Source organism: Pleurodeles waltl, chromosome 7 (assembly GCF_031143425.1).
Source record: "Pleurodeles waltl isolate 20211129_DDA chromosome 7, aPleWal1.hap1.20221129, whole genome shotgun sequence".
Taxonomy (NCBI): Eukaryota; Metazoa; Chordata; class Amphibia; order Caudata; family Salamandridae; genus Pleurodeles; species Pleurodeles waltl.
This window is the reverse complement of record NC_090446.1, coordinates 578,101,622-578,122,645: the sequence shown is the minus strand read 5'-3', so window position 1 is coordinate 578,122,645 and position 21,024 is coordinate 578,101,622. Positions and strand designations below refer to the sequence as shown.

The 21,024-nt window shown below is 45.8% G+C and overlaps 1 protein-coding gene across 1 annotated transcript in view; it reads left to right on the top strand.

The window, feature by feature from the left end:
• SRCAP (Snf2 related CREBBP activator protein) overlaps window positions 1–21,024 on the top strand; it is a 1,275,580-nt gene that overhangs the window by 912,687 nt on the left and 341,869 nt on the right. The window contains exon 24 of the mRNA XM_069201690.1: window positions 17,223–17,522. Coding sequence (XP_069057791.1) covers window positions 17,223–17,522 — 300 coding nt within the window. The remainder of the gene's footprint in view (window positions 1–17,222; window positions 17,523–21,024) is intronic.

The following is a 21,024-nucleotide window of genomic DNA, read 5'->3' as shown; positions in this document are numbered from 1 at the left end:
ATTTTCAGTGAATGTGCCCAAATCTCACCTAGAGCCCTCTCAGCGCCTCCTGTTCATAGGGGAGGTTCTGGACACAACATTGAATCGTGCCTTTCCTCCGCCTCAGCGGATTCAGGACATTCAGGCGTTGGTTCCAATGTTTCAAAGTGGAGCTGTCATTCCGGTCCTCAAGGTCCTACGCCTGCTCGGTCTGTTTGCCTCTTGCATACTGCTGGTCACTCACGCTCGCTGGCACATGAGGGCTCTTCAGTGGTGCCTCCGAAAGCAGTGGTCTCAACACAAAGGAGATCTCGAGGGTTTGGTGAAGATCTCCAGAGATGTTGCCACGGATTTAAAATGGATTGCGGACGGCAATTTTTCCCGAGGAAGGCTGTTCTCGCAAGCTCCGCCTGTGGCCTCAGTAATAAAGGATGCTTCCACTCTAGGGTGGGGGAGCTCATCTGGGGGGCCTGGAGATCAAAGGTCTTTGGTCTCCAGTAGAACAGATGTTTCATATAAATCTTTTGGAGTTGCGGGCTGTACGTCTTGCACTCAACGCCTTCCTCCCATCCCTTCGCGGTCAGTCGGTTCAGGTCCTGACGGACAATACTACCGCAATGTGGTATATAAACAAGCAGGGAGGAGTAGGGTCGTACCTTCTCTGCAGAGAAGCTCTACGGCTTTGGTCCTGGGCAAAGGACCATCAGATTTCCTTGGTAGCAAATCATCTGGCCCGAGTCTTGAACGTGCGTGCAGATACTCTGTCGTCATTTCTCGACCGACCACGAGTGGCGTCACCATCCGGATCAAGTCTGTCTAATCTTCCAGATGTGGGGGTTTCCTCGGATAGATCTGTTTGCCACTCTGGAGAATTCGCACTGCCCGTTATTCTGCAGCCTCCAGTATCCGGTACAAGGAGCGTTGGGGGACGCGTTTCCGATGGCCTGGTGCGACCAGTTGCTTTACGCGTTTCCCCCCATACCCTTCATTCCTCGAGTTTTGAGGAAAATTTGCCAAGACCGGGCCCAAGTCATCTTAATAGCTCCGGATTGGCCAAGGAGGGTATGGTACACGGACCTTCTCCAACTCTCACTATGCCCTCCGCTCCGTCTCCCTCTCAGGGCAGACCTCCTCTCGCAGTCGCAGTGTCAGGTTTTACACCCCCACCTCCAGAGCCTGCACCTTCATGCCTGGAGATTGAACGGGGCAACCTGAGTTCCTTTTCTCTCCCGCCTGACGTAGTGGATGTTATATTATCGGCCAGGCGACACTCCACTAAATCTATCTACGCTAATAGGTGGGCTAAATTTGTGAATTGGTGTGGAGAGAGGCAAATTGACCCCTTATCAGATATCTTGTCTTTTGCGTGGTCTCTGGCACAGAGGGGTTGTGCAGTGGCTACAGTCAAGGGATATGTATCTGCCCTGTCAGCCTTTCTATGTCTTCCGGACCAACCTTCTCTATTCAAATCCCCTATAGTACTTAGATTTTTAAAAGGTCTCATTAACAAATTTCCTCCCACTCCTTTCGTTATGCCTCAGTGGGATCTAAACCTAGTCTTGACTTTTCTTATGGGTTCACCGTTTGAGCCTATGCATTCTTGCCCTTTAAGGTTATTAGTTCTAAAGACTGTTTTCCTTGTGGCAATTACATCCGCAAGAAGTGAGAGTGAGCTGCAGGCTCTATCTGTTAAACCCCCTTACACATCTTTTTATGGGGATAAGGTGGTGTTGAGGACCAAGGCTGCTTTCCTTCCGAAGGTTGTTTCATCCTTTCATTTGGCCCAAACGATTACTCTTTCCTCGTTTTATCCTCCGCCTCATCCTTCGAAAGAAGAAGAAAGACTACACCGCTTAGACCAGAGGAGAGCGCTAAGCTTCTATGTGAACAGAACAAAGGATTTCAGGTTGGAGGATCAACTCTTCATCGGGTACATGGGAAAGAAGAGAGGAAGGGCAGTCCACAAGAGAACACGCTCCAGGTGGGTCATTCTTTGCATTAAACTGTGTTACTCTCTAGCAAAGAAGGAACCCCCTGATGGTATAAGAGCTCATTCCACCAGAGCTAAGTCGGCCTCTTCGGCCTTGGCTAGGGGTGTTCCTGTGGTCGACATCTGCAAGGCCGCAACTTGGTCATCCCTCCATACTTTTGCGAAGCATTACTGCTTGGATTCTGAGGTTAGGAGGGATGACCATTTTGCACGGTCAGTGCTGCAGGATTTCTTGGTTTGACCATTCATGCACCCTCCACCGAGTTCGGTACTGCTTTGGGACTCTATTCAATAGGTGAGGAATCCACAGGTAGTTGTATCCATCAGAAGAACGAGTTACTTACCTTCGGTAACGACTTTTCTGGTGGATACATTAGCTATCTGTGGATTCCTCACGGTCCCACCCGCCTCCCCCTTGCCTGTCTGGTCTAACCAAGTTGTTCTTCGGTGTGCTCCTCTTGGTATTTGATGGCTTGTACATATACTGTATAGATTTATTTATGTATTTATTTATTTATTTAAAAAAAAAAAAAGATCTTGAATTTTTGGAATGATATGTTTATCTACGATATTTTTTATTAAATATTGTTATTTGATTGTTTGTCTCAATGGCCTATTAGTCTCAGGCACGTAAAAAATGTTGGTACTAACGTCGGCGAGGACCTCTTATTGCCTGTATGACGTCAGACGGCGTCGCGTGGGCAATTGTGACGTCCTCGTCGACGTGCAGAAGCTAGAAAGAAGATTTCCATCGGATGCTGGCGCAATGGGAGTATTCAATAGGTGAGGAATCCACAGGTAGCTAATGTATCCACCAGAAAAGTCGTTACCGAAGGTAAGTAACTCGTTCATTTGTGCCATAGGTGTGTTATCAGTTCAATCATGTTTTCTAAATGAACAATCAAACAGCTAAACTCAAATTTTGAAACAATTTCTCAGTTTCGTGCAGATTGTGCTATTCTCTCTGTGGTGGGCCTGCTGCTTTTCAATGTAACAGGATTTAATGTGTCTTCCTAATACAAGTGTTTGGCCAACTCATGCTAGCACCTCAATGTTAAGTTTTATCTGATACACCCAGTTTCAACAAAAAATGCTTTAGCCTAATCAGTTGTGTGGGACGCAGTGTTGAAATTAATTGAATCCGTGTATTATCAAGGTTGAAACGTTGTGTCCAATTCTTTTACTTTACTGCAGTCTGTCATAAATTATCAATTTTTAGGCAAATAAATACTCGTACCAAACATTGACTCAGTCAAAAGCTGGGCCTGTGTGTTCATGATCAGTAATGTGACACTCTTGACTTCCACCCACTTATGGCACAGTAGGAAAGTACCCTCTTTCGTGGCATGGTTACAGTCAAACACACTGACAACAGGCAGAAAATGGGGGTGTCTACTGGGATCCTGCTAACCAGGACCCCAGTAGTTTTGTGCTCTCCTGTAAATTGTACCTTTTTCTTCCCACAATTGGCATACTGGTCCCCCCCATGTAAGTCCCTAGTGTATGGTACTAGGTACCCAGGGCAGTGGGGTTCCAGTAGATCCCTATGGGCTGCAGCAGTTATTCTGCCACCCATTGGGAGCCCATGCAAAGGGTTCTGCAGGCCTGCCATTGCAACCTGCGAACCCCTGCACTAGCAGAGGTGCCCCCACAAAATCCAGATCCATTTTCCTGGACTTTGTGAATCCGGCGATGCCATTTTACGTGTGGGCTGGACATAGGTCGCTACCTATGTCCAGCTACATAATGGTACCTCCGAACCTGGGCATGTTTTGTATCAAACATGTTGGAATCATACCCCAATACTGTTGCAAGTATTGGAAGTATGATTTTGTGCACTCCGGGGGCTCCTTAGAGGACCCCAAGTATTGCTACCACAGTCTTACAGGGTTTTCTGGGCAGCCCAGCTGCTGCCACACCTCAGACAGGTGTCTGCACTCCTGCTGCTTGATCTGATCAAGCCCTGGAAGGCAGAACAAAGGATTTCCTTTGGGAGAGGGAGGCTACATCCTCTCCCTTTGGAAATAGGTGTGACTGACTGGGGAGGGTTAGCCTCCCCAAGCCGCTGGTTTGCTTTGAAGGGCACATTTGGTGCCCTTTGTGCATAAACCAGTCCACACTGGTTCAGGGACACCCAGTCCCTGCTCTAGTGGGAAACTGGACAATGTAAAGCGGAGTGACCATTCCCTTGTCCATCACCACCCCAGGGGAGGAGCCCAGAGCTCCTCCAGAGGGTCCCTGGGTTCTGCCATCTTGTTTCTAAGGTTGGCAGGGAACTCTGGGAGTATCTGAGTGGCCAGGCCCACTCAGGAACACACACTCGGAGACAATTCAAGGCCAATAGGTTTTTGTATAGAAAAATATATTTTCTTAGTTTATTTTATGAACCACAGGTTCAAATTTTACATGTAATACTTCAAATGAAAGGTATTGCAGGTAGGTACTTCAGGAACTTTGAATAATCAAAATAGCATATACACTTTTCACATAAATCACATATAGCTATTTTAAAACTAGACAGTGCAATTTTCAACAGTTCCTGGGGGGAGTAAGAGTTTTAGTTTTTGCAGGTAAGTAAACCACCTACGGGGTTCAAGTTTGGGTCCAAGGTAGCCCACCGTTGGGGGTTCAGAGCAACCCCAAAGTTACCACACCAGCAGCTCAGGGCCGGTCAGGTGCAGAGGTCAAAGTGGTGCCCAAAACGCATAGGCTTCAATGGAGAAGGGGAAGCCTCGGTTCCAGTCTGCCAGCAGGTAAGTACCCGCGTCTTCGGAGGGCAGACCAGGGGGATTTTGTAGGGCACCGGGGGGGACTCAAGTCCACACAGAAAGTACACCCTCAGCAGCACGGGGGCAGCCGGGTGCAGTGTGCAAACACGCGTCAGGTTTTCAATAGGTTTCAATGGGAGACCAAGGGGTCTTTTCAGTGATGCAGGCAAGGGGGGGGGGGCTCCTCGTGGTAGCCACCACCTGGGCAAGGGAGAAGGCCTCCTGGGGGTCACTCCTGCACTGGAGTTCGGATCCTTCAGGTCCTGGGGGCTGCGTGTGCAGAGTCTTTACCAGGCGTCGGGATCTGAGGAACAGGCAGTCGCGGTCAGGGGGAGCCTCGGGATTCCCTCTGCAGGCGTCGCTGTGGGGGCAACTCTGGCTACTCACTGTCTCGCAGTCGCCGGGGAGTCCTCCCTGAAGTGATTGTTCTCCACAAGTCAAGCCGGGGGGCGTCGGGTGCAGAGTTGCAAGTCTCACGCTTCCGGCGGGAAACGCAAGTTGTTTTAAAGTTGCTCCTTCGTTACAAAGTTGCAGTCTTGGGTGAACAGAGCCGCTGTCCTCAGGAGTGCTTGGTCCTTCTAGAGCAGGACAGTCCTCTGAGGATTCAGAGGTCGCTGGTCCCTGGGGAAAGCGTCGCTGGAGCAGTGTCTTTAGAAGGGGGGGAGACAGGCCGGTAGAGCTGGGGCCAAAGCAGTTGGTGTCTCCGTCTTCTCTGCAGGGTTTTTCAGCTTAGCAGTCCTCTTCTTCTTAGGTTGCAGGAATCTGAATTCCTAGGTTCTGGGGAGCCCTTAAATACTAAATTTAAGGATGTTTTTAGGTCTGGGAGGGCAGTAGCCAATGGCTACTAGCCCTGAGCGTGGGTATACCCTCTTTGTGCCTCCTCCCTGAGGTGAGGGGGGCACATCCCTATTCCTATTGGGGGAATCCTCCATCTGCAAGATGGAGGACTTCTAAAAGTCAGTCACCTCAGCTCAGGACACCTTAGGGGCTGTCCTGACTGGCCAGTGACGACTCCTTGTTTTTCTCATTATCTCTCCTGGACTTGCCGCCAAAAGTGGGGGCTGTGTCCAGGGGGCAGGCATCTCCACTACCTGGAGTGCCCTGGGGCATTGTAACACGAAGCTTGAGCCTTTGAAGCTCACTGCTAGGTGTTACAGTTCCTGCAGGGGGGAGGTGTGAAGCACCTCCACCCAGAGCTGGCTTTGTTTCTGTCCTCAGAGAGCACAAAGGCTCTCACTGCATGGGGTCAGAAACTCGTCTCTCAGCAGCAGGCTGGCACAGACCAGTCAGTCCTGCACTGAACAATTGGGTAAAATACAGGGGGCATCTCTAAGATGCCCTCTGTGTGCATTTTTTAATAAATCCAACACTGGCATCAGTGTGGGTTTATTATTCTGAGAAGTTTGATACCAAACTTCCCAGTATTCAGTGTAGCCATTATGGAGCTCTGGAGTTCGTTTTTGACAGACTCCCAGACCATATACTCTTATGGCTACCCTGCACTTACAATGTCTAAGGTTTTGCTTAGACACTGTAGGGGCATAGTGCTCATGCACCTATGCCCTCGCCTGTGGTATAGTGCACCCTGCCTTAGGGCTGTAAGGCCTGCTAGAGGGGTGACTTACCTATGCCACAGGCAGTTCTATACTCTACACCTTATAGGGGTTCCTTTCATAAACAATTTAGAGGAGGTTTCCACCTCACAAGATCAACAGCAATACCAAAGACCAGCATTTAGAGGCTCTTGCAGAGGTCAACACTTCAGAGGCAGATTTCAAGCCTCAGAGTGTCAATACTCGTCAAAACAGTGACTTCCTCAGTATTCCACAACCCCAAACATCTCCTGTGGGGGGGGGGGGGGGGGGGGGGGGCAGACTGCAGCAATTCCACTCCCAATGGCAAAATACCAAAGACCAGTGGGCACTTTGAATTATCCGCAATGGTTACTGCCTAGAACTAATTTCTACTCCAAACTTTCCACCTCGCTATCCCAGGCTGTCACCAGAACACAACGTTCTGTTACAATAAGCGGTAGAATCGCTATTACTAGAAGAAGCAATAGAATTGGTTCTAAAATCTCAACAGGGAACAAGAGTATATTCACTATATGTCCTCATACCCAAAAAGGATGGCACTCTCAGACCCATTCTTTATCTCAGACCACTAAATCTATATATCCTGTCAGGACATTTTCACATAGTAACTCTGTCTTCCACTACTGCAAAGACAAGATTACATGACTGCATTAAATATCAAAGATGCCTATTTTCATACCCCCATACATCCAGCTCATCGAAAATACCTAAGGTTTGTAATAGCAGGAAACCACTACCAATTCAAGATTCTTCCCTTCGGCATAGGAAACGGCTCCAAGGGTTTTCACAAAACGTCTCTCAGTAGTAGCAGCTTACCTAAGAAGACAATACATATATGTCTTTCCTTATCTAGACGACTGGCTAATAAAATCAAGCAATATTATACAATGTCAGCAACACACTCAATACACAATAGAAACCCTACACACATTGGGGTTCACAATCAATTACCAAAAATCTCATCTTCAACCAGCACAGGTTGAACCTTACCTAGGTGATATTCTCAATACCCAAAAAGCCTTAGCCTATCCAAATACACAAAGGATACAAGCTTTTCAAAATCTTATATCACAGATACAGCCCAATCAACGTTACACTGTAAAGTTAATCATGAAACTATTGGGAATGATGGCATCATGCATAGCAATAGTACTGCATGCAAGACTAAACATGAGAACACTACAACAGTGCCTCTGACAGCAATGGCCTCAAGCACCGGGTCAATTGCAGGATTGCCAAACACACAAATCTCTTCAATGGTGGAAATCACAACAATTTAATAAAAGGGTGGTCATTTCGGGACCCTGTGCCTCAGACCTCAATAACAGACGCATCAATAATAGGTTGGGGAGCTCACCTCAACAACTTTACCATACAAGGGGAATGGAATTCAATACAGTTAACTTAACACACAAACCATTTAGAAGTGTTAGCTGTGTTCTTGCCCTAAAAGCTTTTCAACCTCTTCTCAAGCACAAAACAGTTTTGATAAAAACTGACAATATGACAACAATGTACTATCTGAGGAAACAAGGAGGAACACATACATCTCAACTGTCCCTTCTAACCCAAACAATTTGGAAATGGGCAATTTACAATCACATTTACTTGCTAGCAGACTACATCCCAGGGATACACAATCAGCTAGCAGACCTGCTAAGCAGGACACAGCAACAGATAAATGAATGTGAGATTCACTCTCAGGTACTTCAACAGTACTTTCAAATGATGGGGAACACCAGAAATCGATCTATTCGCAACAAATGAAAATGCAAATGCCACAACTTCGCATCCAGACACCCACACCCTCTGTCCAAGGGCAATGCTCTACAGATCAACTGGTCAGGGATATTTGCTTAAACCTTTCCTCCTCTTCCGTTAATTCACACCTCTCACCATGATACTCATAGCCCCCACGTGGGCACAGCAACATTTGTACACAACACTCCTAGATCTGTCATTAGTTCATCGCAAACTTCCAAACAGACCAGATTTGTTAACACAGAACAAAGGTCAAATCAGCCATCCCAATCTCACTGTTCTCAACTTACCGATTTGGCTCCTGAAGTCATAGAATTTTGATAATTGCAACTTCCATTAGAATGTATGTAAGTTCTAAAACAGGCACGCAAACCTACAACGAGGCTAACAAGTGGAAACGTTTTGTTTACTACTTTCAGCCCAAAAATATAGACCCACTTAAAGTATCTATACACGATATTGAATGCTACCTGCTTCATTTACAAAAAGCTAATTTCGCTTTTTCCTCTAACATTCATCTTACTGCTATATCAGCGTACTTGCAAACTATACAACATACTTCTCTCTTTAGAGTTCCTGTTATTAAAGCCTTTATGGAAGGACTTAAGCACATCATTCCACCAAGAACCCCACCAGTTCCTGCTTGGAATCTGAATATTGTACTCACAAGATTAATGGGACCACCATTTGAGCCCATGCGTTCATGTGATATTCAATTTTTAACTTGGAAAGTTGCTTTCTCAGCAATTACTTCATTAAGAAGAGTGAGTGAAATACATGGATTCACTCTGGAGGAACCATTTTTCCAAATACACAAACATAAAGTTGTACTTAGGATAAATCTGAATTTTTTGCCTAAACAAGTTTCTCCTTTTCACATTAACCAAACAGTGGAATTGCCCGTCTTCTTCCCACAGCCAGACTCAACTGCTGAAAGAGCTCTTCATACTCTTGACCTTAAAAGACCTCTAATGTACTGTGTTGATAGAACAAAAGAGTTTAGAAAAACTAAACAGCTTTTTGTTGCTTTTCAGCAACCACATAAAGGAAATCCTATCTCTAAACAAGGATTAGCTAGATGGATTGTGAAATGCATACAAACATGTTACATTAAAGCAAAAAGACAACTTTTAATAACACCTAAAGCACATTCCACTACGAAAAAAGGTGCTTCCATGGCTTTTCTAGGTAACATACCAATGGCAGACATATGTAAAGCTGCCACATGGTCCACTCCACATAAATTTACAAAACATTACTGTGTGGATATATTTTCAAAGCAACAGGCCAATGTTGGTCAAGCTGTACTTAAAACTTTATTACAAACTACTGCAACTCCTACAGGCTAGCCACTGCTGTTTATGGGAAAAGGACTGCTTTTTAGTTTATGCATAGCATGTGTATCTGCAGCTACACATGCCATTGAATGGAAAATGTCACTTATCCAGTGTACTTCTGTTCGTGGCATGTAGTGCTGTAGATTCACATGCTCCCTCCCTAGAAGCCTGTAGTTGTGTGTGTGTGTGTGTGTGTGTGTGTGTGTATATATATATATATATATTCGATGGCATGTGTAGCTGCAGATACACATGCTTTGCACTCCCGCCATCTAGTGTTGGGCTCGGAGTGTTACAAGTTGTTTTTCTCCGAAGAAGTCTGTTCGAGTCACAAGATCGAGGGACTCCTCCCCTTTCGGCTCCATTGCGCATGGGCGTCGACTCCATCTTAGATTGTTTTTTTTCCGCCATCGGGTTCGGACGTGTTCCTTTTCACTCCGTGTTTCGGGTCGGAAAGTTAGTTAGAATCTCGGAAAAATAGTCGGTATTGTTGGCGTTCGGTATCGGGTTAGTTACAACAGAACGACACCGACTTTTGAAGAGCTCCGGTAGCCCTTTGTTTTTTTTTTTCGATCCCACGTCTGGGCCTGGTCGGCCCGGCCACGTGTCTCTTCAAGGCTGATGGAACGGACCCCATTCCGATTCTGCCCAAAATGTCACAACAAGTATCCGTATACAGATCAGCAGCTGGTCTGTAACTTGTGTTTCTCTCCAGAACACAAGGAAGATACTTGCGAAGCCTGCCGAGCGTTTCGGTCGAGGAAGACATTAACACCAAGGTTTGTTTACCACAACCTTCCCCACCACTCTCACCACAACTGTCTCCAGTGGGAACACCTCCAATGCAGTCACCCACACATACAGGGATGACACAGGATGATCCTTATGCATGGGACTTATATGATGCACCAGTATCAGATAACAGTCCGGATTGTTATCCAAAAAAGCAGTCACCTCCGGAGGACAGTACTGCATATACGCAGGTACTATCCAGGGCAGCTACGTTCCACAATGTAGCAATGCATTCTGAGCCAGTAGAGGATGATTTCTTGTTCAACACCTAGGTATCCACCCACGCTTCCTACCAGAGTCTGCCAATGCTCCCGGGTATTCTCAAACATGCAAAACAAGTATTCCAGGAGCCAGTTAAAGGAAGGGCCATCACGCCTAGGGTGGAGAAGAAGTACAAGCCTCCCCCAACGGATCCTGTGTTTATAACACAACAACTTACACCGGACTCGGTGGTTGTAGGAGCAGCAAGAAAGAGCAAACTCTCAATCGTCAGGAGACGCTCCACCGCCTGACAAAGAGAGCAGAAAGTTTGACACAGCGGGCAAACGAGTGGCAGCACAGGCACCAAATCAATGGCGGATCGCTAATTCGCAATCCCTACTTGCTCGCTACGACAGGGCACTCTGGGACGAGATGCTACACATTATACAACACTTGCCCAAAGAACACCAGAAACGTGCCCAGCAGGTTGTGGAAGGAGGACAGGCAATATCCAACAACCAAATAAGGTCCGCACTAGACTCTGCAGACACGGCAGCACGAATGGTCAACACTGCGATAACCATTCGCAGGCATGCATGGTTAAGAAGCTCTGGATTCAAGCCAGAAATCCAACAAGCGGTGTTGAACATGCCATTTAACCAAGAACAATTGTTTGGGCCGGAAGTGGACACAGCAATTGAAAAGTTAAAAAAAGACACGGACACGGCCAAAGCCATGGGCGAGCTCTACTCCCACAAGTCAGAGGCACATTTAGAAAGCCACAGTTCAGAGGGGGTTTTCGAATGCAAACACCAGAGCCTTCCACCTCTCAGGCACAATAATAGAGGGGAGGGTTTCGTGGCTCCTATAGAGGAGGACAACTCCCAAGAGGAAGGGGAAAGTTCCAGACACCTTAAACAAGTCAGACCAAACAGTGACTTCAATGTCACAAAACCCCAACACTTATCGCCATTGGGGGGGAGACTGACTGCATACTATCAAAACTGGACACACATTACTACGGACGCATGGGTCCCAGCCATTATCCAACATGGTTATTGCATAGAATTCACAAAATTCCCACCAGATGTGCCAGAAAGAGCACACAATCTGTCCAAACAACACTTAGACCTATTACAAATAGAAGTACAAGCACTATTACAAAAACAAGCAATAGAGCTAGTACCCAACCGTCAGAAAGGAACAGGCGCCTACTCACTATATTTACTAATTCCAAAAAAGGACAAAACGTTAAGACCTATCTTAGATCTCAGAACACTGAATCTCTTCATCAAATCAGACCACTTCCACATGGTAACACTTCAAGACGTGGTTCCCTTATTAAAAAAGGAGGACTACATGTCAACATTGGATCTCAAGGATGCGTATTTTCACATACCCATCCATCCTTCTCACAGAAAATACTTAAGGTTTGGAATACATGGCATACACTATCAATTCAAAGTGTTACCGTTCGGGATAATAACAGCCCCAAGGGTATTCACAAAATGCCTAGCAGTAGTAGCCGCTCACATAAGGAGACAGCACATGCACGTATTCCCATATTTAGACGACTGGCTAATAAAAACTAACACTCAACAACAGTGTCTTCTTCACACGCAACACGTCATAGAAACTCTACACAAACTAGGGTTTTCTATAAATTACCAGAAATCACATCTGCAACCATCCCAAATACAACAATACTTGGGAGCAACACTCAACACACAAGACAGTTGCCACTCCAAGCCCACAAAGGGTCCAAGCGTTCCAAAATATAACATCAAGCATACAGTCAAACCAACACTACCCAGTAAGGTTTGTAATGAAACTTCTAGGCATGATGTCCTCATGCATAGCCATTGTCCCAAATGCAAGATCACACATGCGGCCCTTACAACAGTGCCTAGCAAAACAATGGACACAAGCACAGGGTCAACTTCAAGATCTAGTGTTAATAGACCGCCAAACACACTCCTCGCTTCAGTGGTGGAACCCTGTAAATTTAAACAAAGGGCGTCCATTCCAAGACCCAGTGCCTCAAGCTATTATCACAACAGATGCTTCCATGATGGGGTGGGGAGCACACCTCAACAATCACAGCATACAGGGTCAATGGGACAATCAACAAAAACAACTTCACATAAATCACTTGGAACTGCTAGCGGTTTTTCTAGCATTAAGTGTTTCAACCACTAGTAGCCTAGAAACACATTTGTGTCAAGACAGACAACATGACAACAATGTACTATCTCAACAAACAGGAGGGGACACACTTGTCACAACTGTGTCTCTTAGCACAAAGGATTTGGCATTGGGCAATTCACAACCACATTCGCCTAATACATACCAGGCGTTCAGAATCAGTTAGCCGACAATCTCAGTCGAGATTACCGGCAAACTCACGAATGGGAAATACATCCCCAGATCCTACAGGATCCCTTCCACCGCTGGGGAACACCAAACATAGACCTATTCGCAACAAAAGAAAACGCAAAATGCCAAAACTTCGCGTCCAGGTACCCACACCCTCAGTCCAAGGGCAATGCTCTATGGATCAGCTGGTCAGGGATATTTGCTTACGCTTTTCCCCCTCTCCCACTCATTCCTTATCTGGTCAACAAACTAAGTCAAAACAAACTCAAACTAATACTCATAGCACCAACCTGGGCTCGCCAACTGTGGTACACAACACTGTTGGACTTACCAGTAGTACCTCACATCAAACTACCAAACATACCAGATCTGTTAACACAACACAAACAACAGATCAGACACCCGAATCCAGCTTCGCTCAATCTAGCAATCTGGCTCCTGAAGTCTTAGAATTCCGACATTTAAATCTTACACAAGAGTGTATGGAGGTCATTAAACAAGCGAGAAAACCTACAAGACATTGTTATGCAAACAAATGGAAAAGATTTGTTTGCTACTGCCACACTAATCAAATTCAACCACTACGTGCCTCCACTTAGGACATTGTAAGCTATTTATTACACTTACAAAAGTCTAATCTAGCATTCTCTTCCATTAAAATCCATCTCACTGCAATATCTGCCTATCTGCAGATTACACATACAACATCACCTTTTAGAATCCCATTCATTAAAGCATTTATGGAAGGACTAAAAAGAATCACACCCCCAAGGACACCCCCACTACTTTCGTGGAACCTTAATATTGTATTAACACGACTCATGGGCCCACCATTCGAACCCATGCATTCTTGTCAAATCCAATATCTGACTTGGAAAGTAGCCTTTCTAATAGCTACCACATTACTTAGAAGAGTGAGTGAAATACAAGCATTTACCATTCAAGAACCCTTTATACAAATACATAAACATAAATTGGTTCTCCGTACAAATCCCAAATTCTTACCAAAGGTCATATCAGCATTCCATCTAAACCAGACTGTGGAACTCCCAGTCTTCTTTCCACAACCAGACTCAGTAGCTGAAAGGGCCTTGCATACATTAGACATAAATAGAGCAGTAATGTATTACATTGACAGAACAAAACAATTTTGTAAAACAAAACAATTGTTCGTAGCTTTCCAAAAACCTCATGCAGGTAACCCTATTCAAACAAGGCATCGCCAGATGGATAGTTAAATGTATTCAAACTTGCTACATTAAAGCAAAAAGAGAATTACTTATTACACAAAGAGCATATTCCACTAGAAAGAAAGGCGCCAAAATGGCTATTTTTGTGGATAATATACCAATGACAGAAATTTGTAAGGCAGCCACCTGGTCTATGCCTTATACATTTACTAAGCATTACTGTGTAGACGTGTTAGCAACACAACAAGCCACAGTAGGACAGGCTGTATTAAGAACATTTTTTCAGACAACTTCAACTCCTACAGGCTAAACCACCGCATTTTGGGGAGATTACTGCTTGGTAGTCTATGCACAGCATGTGTATCTGCAGCTACACATGCCACCAAATGGGAAATGTCACTTACCCAGTGTACATCTGTTCGTGGCATGAGACGCTGCAGATTCACATGTGCCCTCCCACCTCCCCGGTAGCCTGTAGCCGTTTTTTAGTTGCATGAAAAATTGTAAATATGTAAATAAATATTATTTTAATAAACATTAGGTACATACATTACTACTCCATTGCATGGGCACTATTACTATATACACAACTCCTACCTCACCCTCTGCGGGGAAAACAATCTAAGATGGAGTCGACGCCCATGCGCAATGGAGCCGAAAGGGAGGAGTCACTCGGTCTCGTGACTCGAAAAGACTTCTTCGAAGAAAAACAACTTGTAACACTCCGAGCCCAACACTAGATGGCAGGATAATGCACAGCATGTGATTCTGCAGCGTCTCATGCCACGAACAGATGTAAGTGACATTTTCCATATAAAATTCTTTTACATTTACATGTACATCTTATTTACTTCATTTAGTTGTAAATTTACATTCTTTCACTCTATCACTCCTTCCTACAACCTTCTGCAGGAAAACAATCCAACAAAGGAGTCTATGCCCATGCGCACTATCACCAAAAGGAGAAGTCATTTAATCCTGTGACTCTAAAAAAGACTTTGTTGAAGAAAAACAACTTCTAACACTCAAAGCCCACCACTAGGTGACGGGACTATGCATAGCATGTGAATCTGCAGCACTACATGCCACGAACATTTAGTGACATTTTCCATATATGTAAATCTGTTATTTTTTTAAAAATGTGTCTCAGATCTCTCATTGAGTGTCTCATTTATTGACTCTGTGTGTACAAGTGCCCCACACCTCCGTCTGATAAGCCTAAACAGCTCGATCCCACTACCACAAATAGAGCACTTGGGATTATTAAACTAAGCTCCTGAAAACCAATAATGGTTGTCTGGACTTGGTACACCATATAAAAAGCCAGCTTCCTACACACATCCCTCCAAGGAAGAGGAGTGACTTCACTGCCTGACCCCAAAATGAGCATTGTCTTTCTCCCTTGACCGCATGAGACTGTTCCAGGTGAACGACTCTTTGTGGGATATGTCAGAACATAGAAGAGAAAGGCAGTGCAGAAATTGACCATCCTCCAGTGGATCGTGCTCTGCATTAAGATCTGCTTTGCGTTGGCCAAGAAGCAGCCCCTTCAGGGTTTGCATGCTCATTCCACCAGAGCTAAGGCTGCGACCAGTAGATTAGCCTGCGAAGTTCCGGTCGTGAACATCTGGCAGGCAGCAACGTGGACTTCTCTGCACACGTTCACCAAGCACTACTGTCTGGACAGTCATTTCCATTGGGATGGGCACTTTGCCTGCTCGGTTCTGCAGCACTTTCTAGTGTGAATTCATTCCACAGACCAAACTCCTGGGAGGAATTGCTTCAGTATCTCTTCTAAGGTAAGGAATCTTCAGCTCAAAGTCTATCAGATGAACAAGTTACTTACATTCGGTAACACCTTTTCTGATTGACTCGCTCTAACCGTAAATTCCTTACTAACTCACCCATCCTCCCTGCAAATGGATTTCTAGGGACAGGGATGTTCGCCTTTCAGGGCCCTCTTTTTTCACACCAGTGGTCAGTGTTCTTATTGGCTCAATGTTCCTGGTTTGGTAAGTTGCAAAAGAGACTGACATCAGCGTGCTGACCTGAGTATTATTTCCCAGGGACTTACAGACAAGTTATCTTAGCCGTTTGAGTATGAGCCAATTTGACATATGGATGTAAGAGTAGGGACACAGGCACTGAGGCCTGGTTAGCATCCTCAGTGCACTCAGAGTCTGAAAACCGACTCCCAGCCGTCTAAAATCTTGAGGGTGACCATACAAAAAGAACCATTTCCTTACACTTACCATGAACTTGAGTGGTCATGTGTTAGGTTAAAGGTCCTGTACTGATGATTGGAGATTCGATAAAATGTGGTCTTCTGGTTTGGTGTGACAGATACATATGTGCTGCCACAATACTGACAGAATGATATATGGGTCCCACATTCAATACCTCCTAATGGAGGGTATGCTATTAGGAGTTTGAGTGGAAGTGAACTGTCTGGGTACATATCGGGGCAAGAGGCACACATTTTCACAAGATGGAGGGGTAAATTACCTTATGCAGCTTTGAGTGAGAATGCCTGCTGGGACACTGTACCACATAAAACTTGGGAAAATAGTTCACAGCTCTGGATGGATCATGGGATTATGAGATGGTAGGTAAGGTGAACGCTTACTGTCTCTTCCTGCAGGTGAGAGATGAAGTGTTTGATTACACTCAATAGGATATATTGTGTTTTACTGACCTAAAGACTTGTATAGCAGCTATTATCTTCAGTTGATGAAATGTACTCCTGATGTTACGTTGGGAATGGAAAGTCTCAACCGAATTGCGTGTGGTCTTTTAAACACTTAACTATTAATAAAAATATATATATAAAGAGGTTTCAGCCTATGATTTGACCTCACTTCCTTCAGTGGTCAGCTGAAAGTGGTGTATAGAGAAGCAAAGTTCAGTGGGTAGTGTGTGAGGAATCCAAAACACTCAGTGTATACCTGTAGCGACATCAGTTCTCAAATGTTACGGTAGGAACAGGGCCTGATCACACTGCCTAGGGGTTGGACTTTCAGAATTCTTGCCAGTCCATAGTTTATCTCAAGAGAGTAAATGTGTAATGTATGCATTTTTGTAGTGAATTTAATGCAGTGCTCTTTGAGTAGATGTTTTTAGTTATTTGGTCTATGCTAATTATAAATGGCTTAGTGTGAGAATGGTGGTTAAGCTTTTTTTAGTGTTGCCTTTTGATCTGTCTTAATCATCCTGCCTTTCATTTGCTTTGGTAGCCTCCTTGATGAATAGCTCTGGGATAATGAAGATTGTCGTAAGACAGACAACAAAAGATGGCATTACTCCCCCGGGCGTTGCTCTCCCACAGAGACCGGCAGGACTTCCAGTCCCTGGCATTCCAACACTGATCTCACCTGTGCAGAGAGGAACAATACCTGGAGTTCCTCATGGATCAACAGCTTTGCGGTTTCCAGCACCTCTTCATTTGCCAATCCGTGCCGCAAATCCTCAGCCTGCACCAGGGCGTTCAATGCTGAAAGTCCTCCCTGCTCAAGCCCCCAGTGTGGAACAAGCTGGTGAGCTGCGATTTGAATGGAGGAATAGATAATCTTAAATCCTAGTTCGAATTTATTTAATTTTTAATCTAGTCCGAATAAATATAATCAGTTTACAGCAATGGTTATGAAAATATATGTTCGATGGCATCTGTCGCTGTAGATACGCATGTTCTGCAATAGCTCGCCATCTGGTGTTGGGCCGGAGTGTTACAAGTTGTTTTTCTTCGAAGAAGTCTTTCGAGTCACGGGACCGAGTGACTCCTCCTTTTGTCTCCATTGCGCATGGGCGTCGACTCCATCTTCGATTGTTTTTTTTCCGCCATCGGGTTCGGACGTGTTCCTGTCGCTCCGAGTTTCGGAACGGAAAATTAGCTAATTTCGGAAGATTTTCGTCGGTATTGTTGCGTTCGGGATCGGCGTACTTAGATTCCACACCGCATCGAAGATCGAAGAGCTCCGGTGCCCTTCGGGGTAGTTTTTCGATCCTCCGTCGGGGCCTGGTCGGCCCGACCGCGTGCTGAAGAACGCCGATGGAACGGACCCCGTTCCGTTTCTGCCCCAAATGCCACAATAAATACCCCTACACAGACCAACACTTGGTCTGCAACCTGTGCCTGTCACCTGAGCACAGCGAAGACACCTGCGAGGCCTGTCGTGCGTTCCGGTCCCGAAAAACACTCCGAGACCGTCGAGCCAGAAGACTTCAAATGGCGTCCGCACCGACAGCCCAACGGGAGTTCGAGGAACAGGAAGAAGAAGGTACCTTCTCGATCCAAGACTCAGACTCCGAAGGATTCGACGATACACAAACCGTGAGTAAGACGTCGAAAACCACACAAAGAAACATTTACAAGGCCCAGGGGACGCCACTGCCATCCGGCCATGGCTCGACCCATAGATTCGGTGACCGACCGTCGGCACCGAAAAAGGCCCAAACAGTGCCGAGATCGTCCGACTCCGGTCGAGACACCGGCACGCAGCCTTCTCGGGACCGAGAAAGTGCTGGAGACAAGCCTCGACACCGAGATGCCGGTGTGGACACGGCTCGACGCCGAGACAGCGGCACCGAAACAGATCGACGCCGAGAGGTTTCGGCCCCGAAAAGGAAAAAAGTCACCTCGGAGCCGAAAAAACACGCAGACAAAGTTTCGATGCCGAAACAAACTGCAAGCGACCCAGCTTCAGGCTCTTATACAGAAGAGCACTCGCTAACCTCCCAAATGCAAAAGCATAGGTTTGAGGAAGAGCTACAAGCAACTGATGTGGACCATACGCAAAAGCGTATCTTTATTCAGCAGGGGACAGGAAAAATAAGCACCCTTCCCCCCATTAGGAGAAAGAGAAGGTTGGAGTTCCAGACGGAACAAGCACCACAACCAAAAGTGGTGAAAAGAGTTACACCACCACCCTCTCCTCCGCCCGTGATTAACGTTTCACCAGCACAAACTCCATCACACTCCCCAGCTCACACCACCATGAGCCAGGGTGACCAAGATCAGGACGCATGGGACCTATACGACGCCCCAGTGTCAGATAACAGCCCGGAGGCATACCCTACAAAGCCATCTCCACCAGAAGACAGCACCGCGTACTCTCAGGTGGTGGCTAGAGCAGCACAATTTCACAACGTAAGCCTCCACTCAGAACAGGTCGAAGATGATTTCTTGTTCAACACACTCTCCTCCACCCACAGCTCATACCAAAGCCTGCCTATGCTCCCTGGTATGCTCCGGCACGCAAAAGACATATTTAAGGAGCCGGTCAAAAGTAGGGCAATCACACCAAGGGTGGGAAAAAAAGTACAAGCCGCCTCCTACGGACCCGGTTTTCATCACTACACAGCTGCCACCAGACTCTGTTGTTGTAGGAGCAGCTAGGAAAAGGGCCAACTCTCACACATCTGGAGATGCACCACCCCCAGATAAAGAAAGCCGCAAGTTCGATGCAGCTGGTAAAAGAGTCGCAGCACAAGCTGCAAACCAGTGGCGCATCGCGAGCTCCCAGGCACTACTTGCGCGCTATGACAGAGCCCACTGGGACGAGATGCAACATCTCATTGAACATCTGCCCAAGGACTTCCAAAATAGGGCAAAACAAGTGGTTGAGGAGGGACAGACCATCTCCAACAACCAGATACGTTCCTCCATGGACGCTGCAGATACAGCTGCACGGACAATTAATACATCTGTAACTATCAGAAGGCATGCATGGCTCCGAACGTCTGGATTTAAACCAGAGATTCAACAAGCAGTTCTCAATATGCCTTTTAATGAAAAAGAACTGTTCGGTCCAGAAGTGGACACAGCGATTGAGAAACTCAAAAAAGATACGGACACTGCCAAAGCCATGGGCGCACTCTACTCCCCGCAGAGCAGAGGGAATTACAGCACATTCCGTAAAACGCCCTTTCGAGGGGGGTTTCGGGGTCAAAGCACACAAGCCAGCACCTCACAAGCAACACCGTCCACTTACCAGGGACAGTATAGAGGAGGTTTTCGGGGACAATATAGAGGAGGGCAATTCCCTAGAAATAGAGGGAGATTTCAAAGCCCCAAAACCCCTACTACTAAACAATGACTCACAGGTCACTCACCCCCTCCACACAACACCAGTGGGGGGAAGAATAGGTCATTATTACAAAGCATGGGAGGAAATCACTACAGACACTTGGGTTCTAGCAATTATCCAACATGGTTATTGCATAGAATTTCTACAATTCCCTCCAAACATACCACCAAAAGCACAAAATTTAACAACACACCATTCCAATCTCCTGGAGATAGAAGTGCTGGCACTATTGCAAAAGAATGCAATAGAATTAGTGCCAAACACACAAATAAACACAGGAGTTTACTCACTGTACTTTCTGATACCAAAGAAGGACAAAACGCTGAGACCAATCCTAGACCTCAGAGTAGTGAACACTTTCATCAAATCAGACCACTTCCACATGGTCACACTACAAGAAGTATTGCCATTGCTAAAAATACACGACTACATGGCAACTTTAGACCTCAAGGATGCTTATTTCCATATACCAATACACCCATCGCACAGGAAATACCTAAGGTTTGTATTCAAAGGAATACATTACCAATTCAAGGTACTGCCTTTCGGATTAACAACCGCACCAAGAGTCTTTACCAAATGTCTAGCGGTAGTCGCTGCACACATAAGAAGGCAGCAAATACATGTGTTCCCATATTTGGACGACTGGCTAATCAAGGCCCATTCGTTCATACAGTGCTCAAATCACACAAATCAGATCATACAAACCCTCTTCAAACTCGGGTTCACCGTCAACTTTACAAAATCCAACATTCTGCCGCGCAAGGTACAACAATACCTAGGAGCCATAATAGACACATCAAAGGGAGTAGCCACTCCAAGTCCACAAAGAATTCTAAATTTCAACACCATCATACAACGCATGTATCCAACACAAAAGATACAGGCAAAGATGGTATTACAACTCCTAGGCATGATGTCATCATGCATAGCCATTGTCCCAAACGCACGA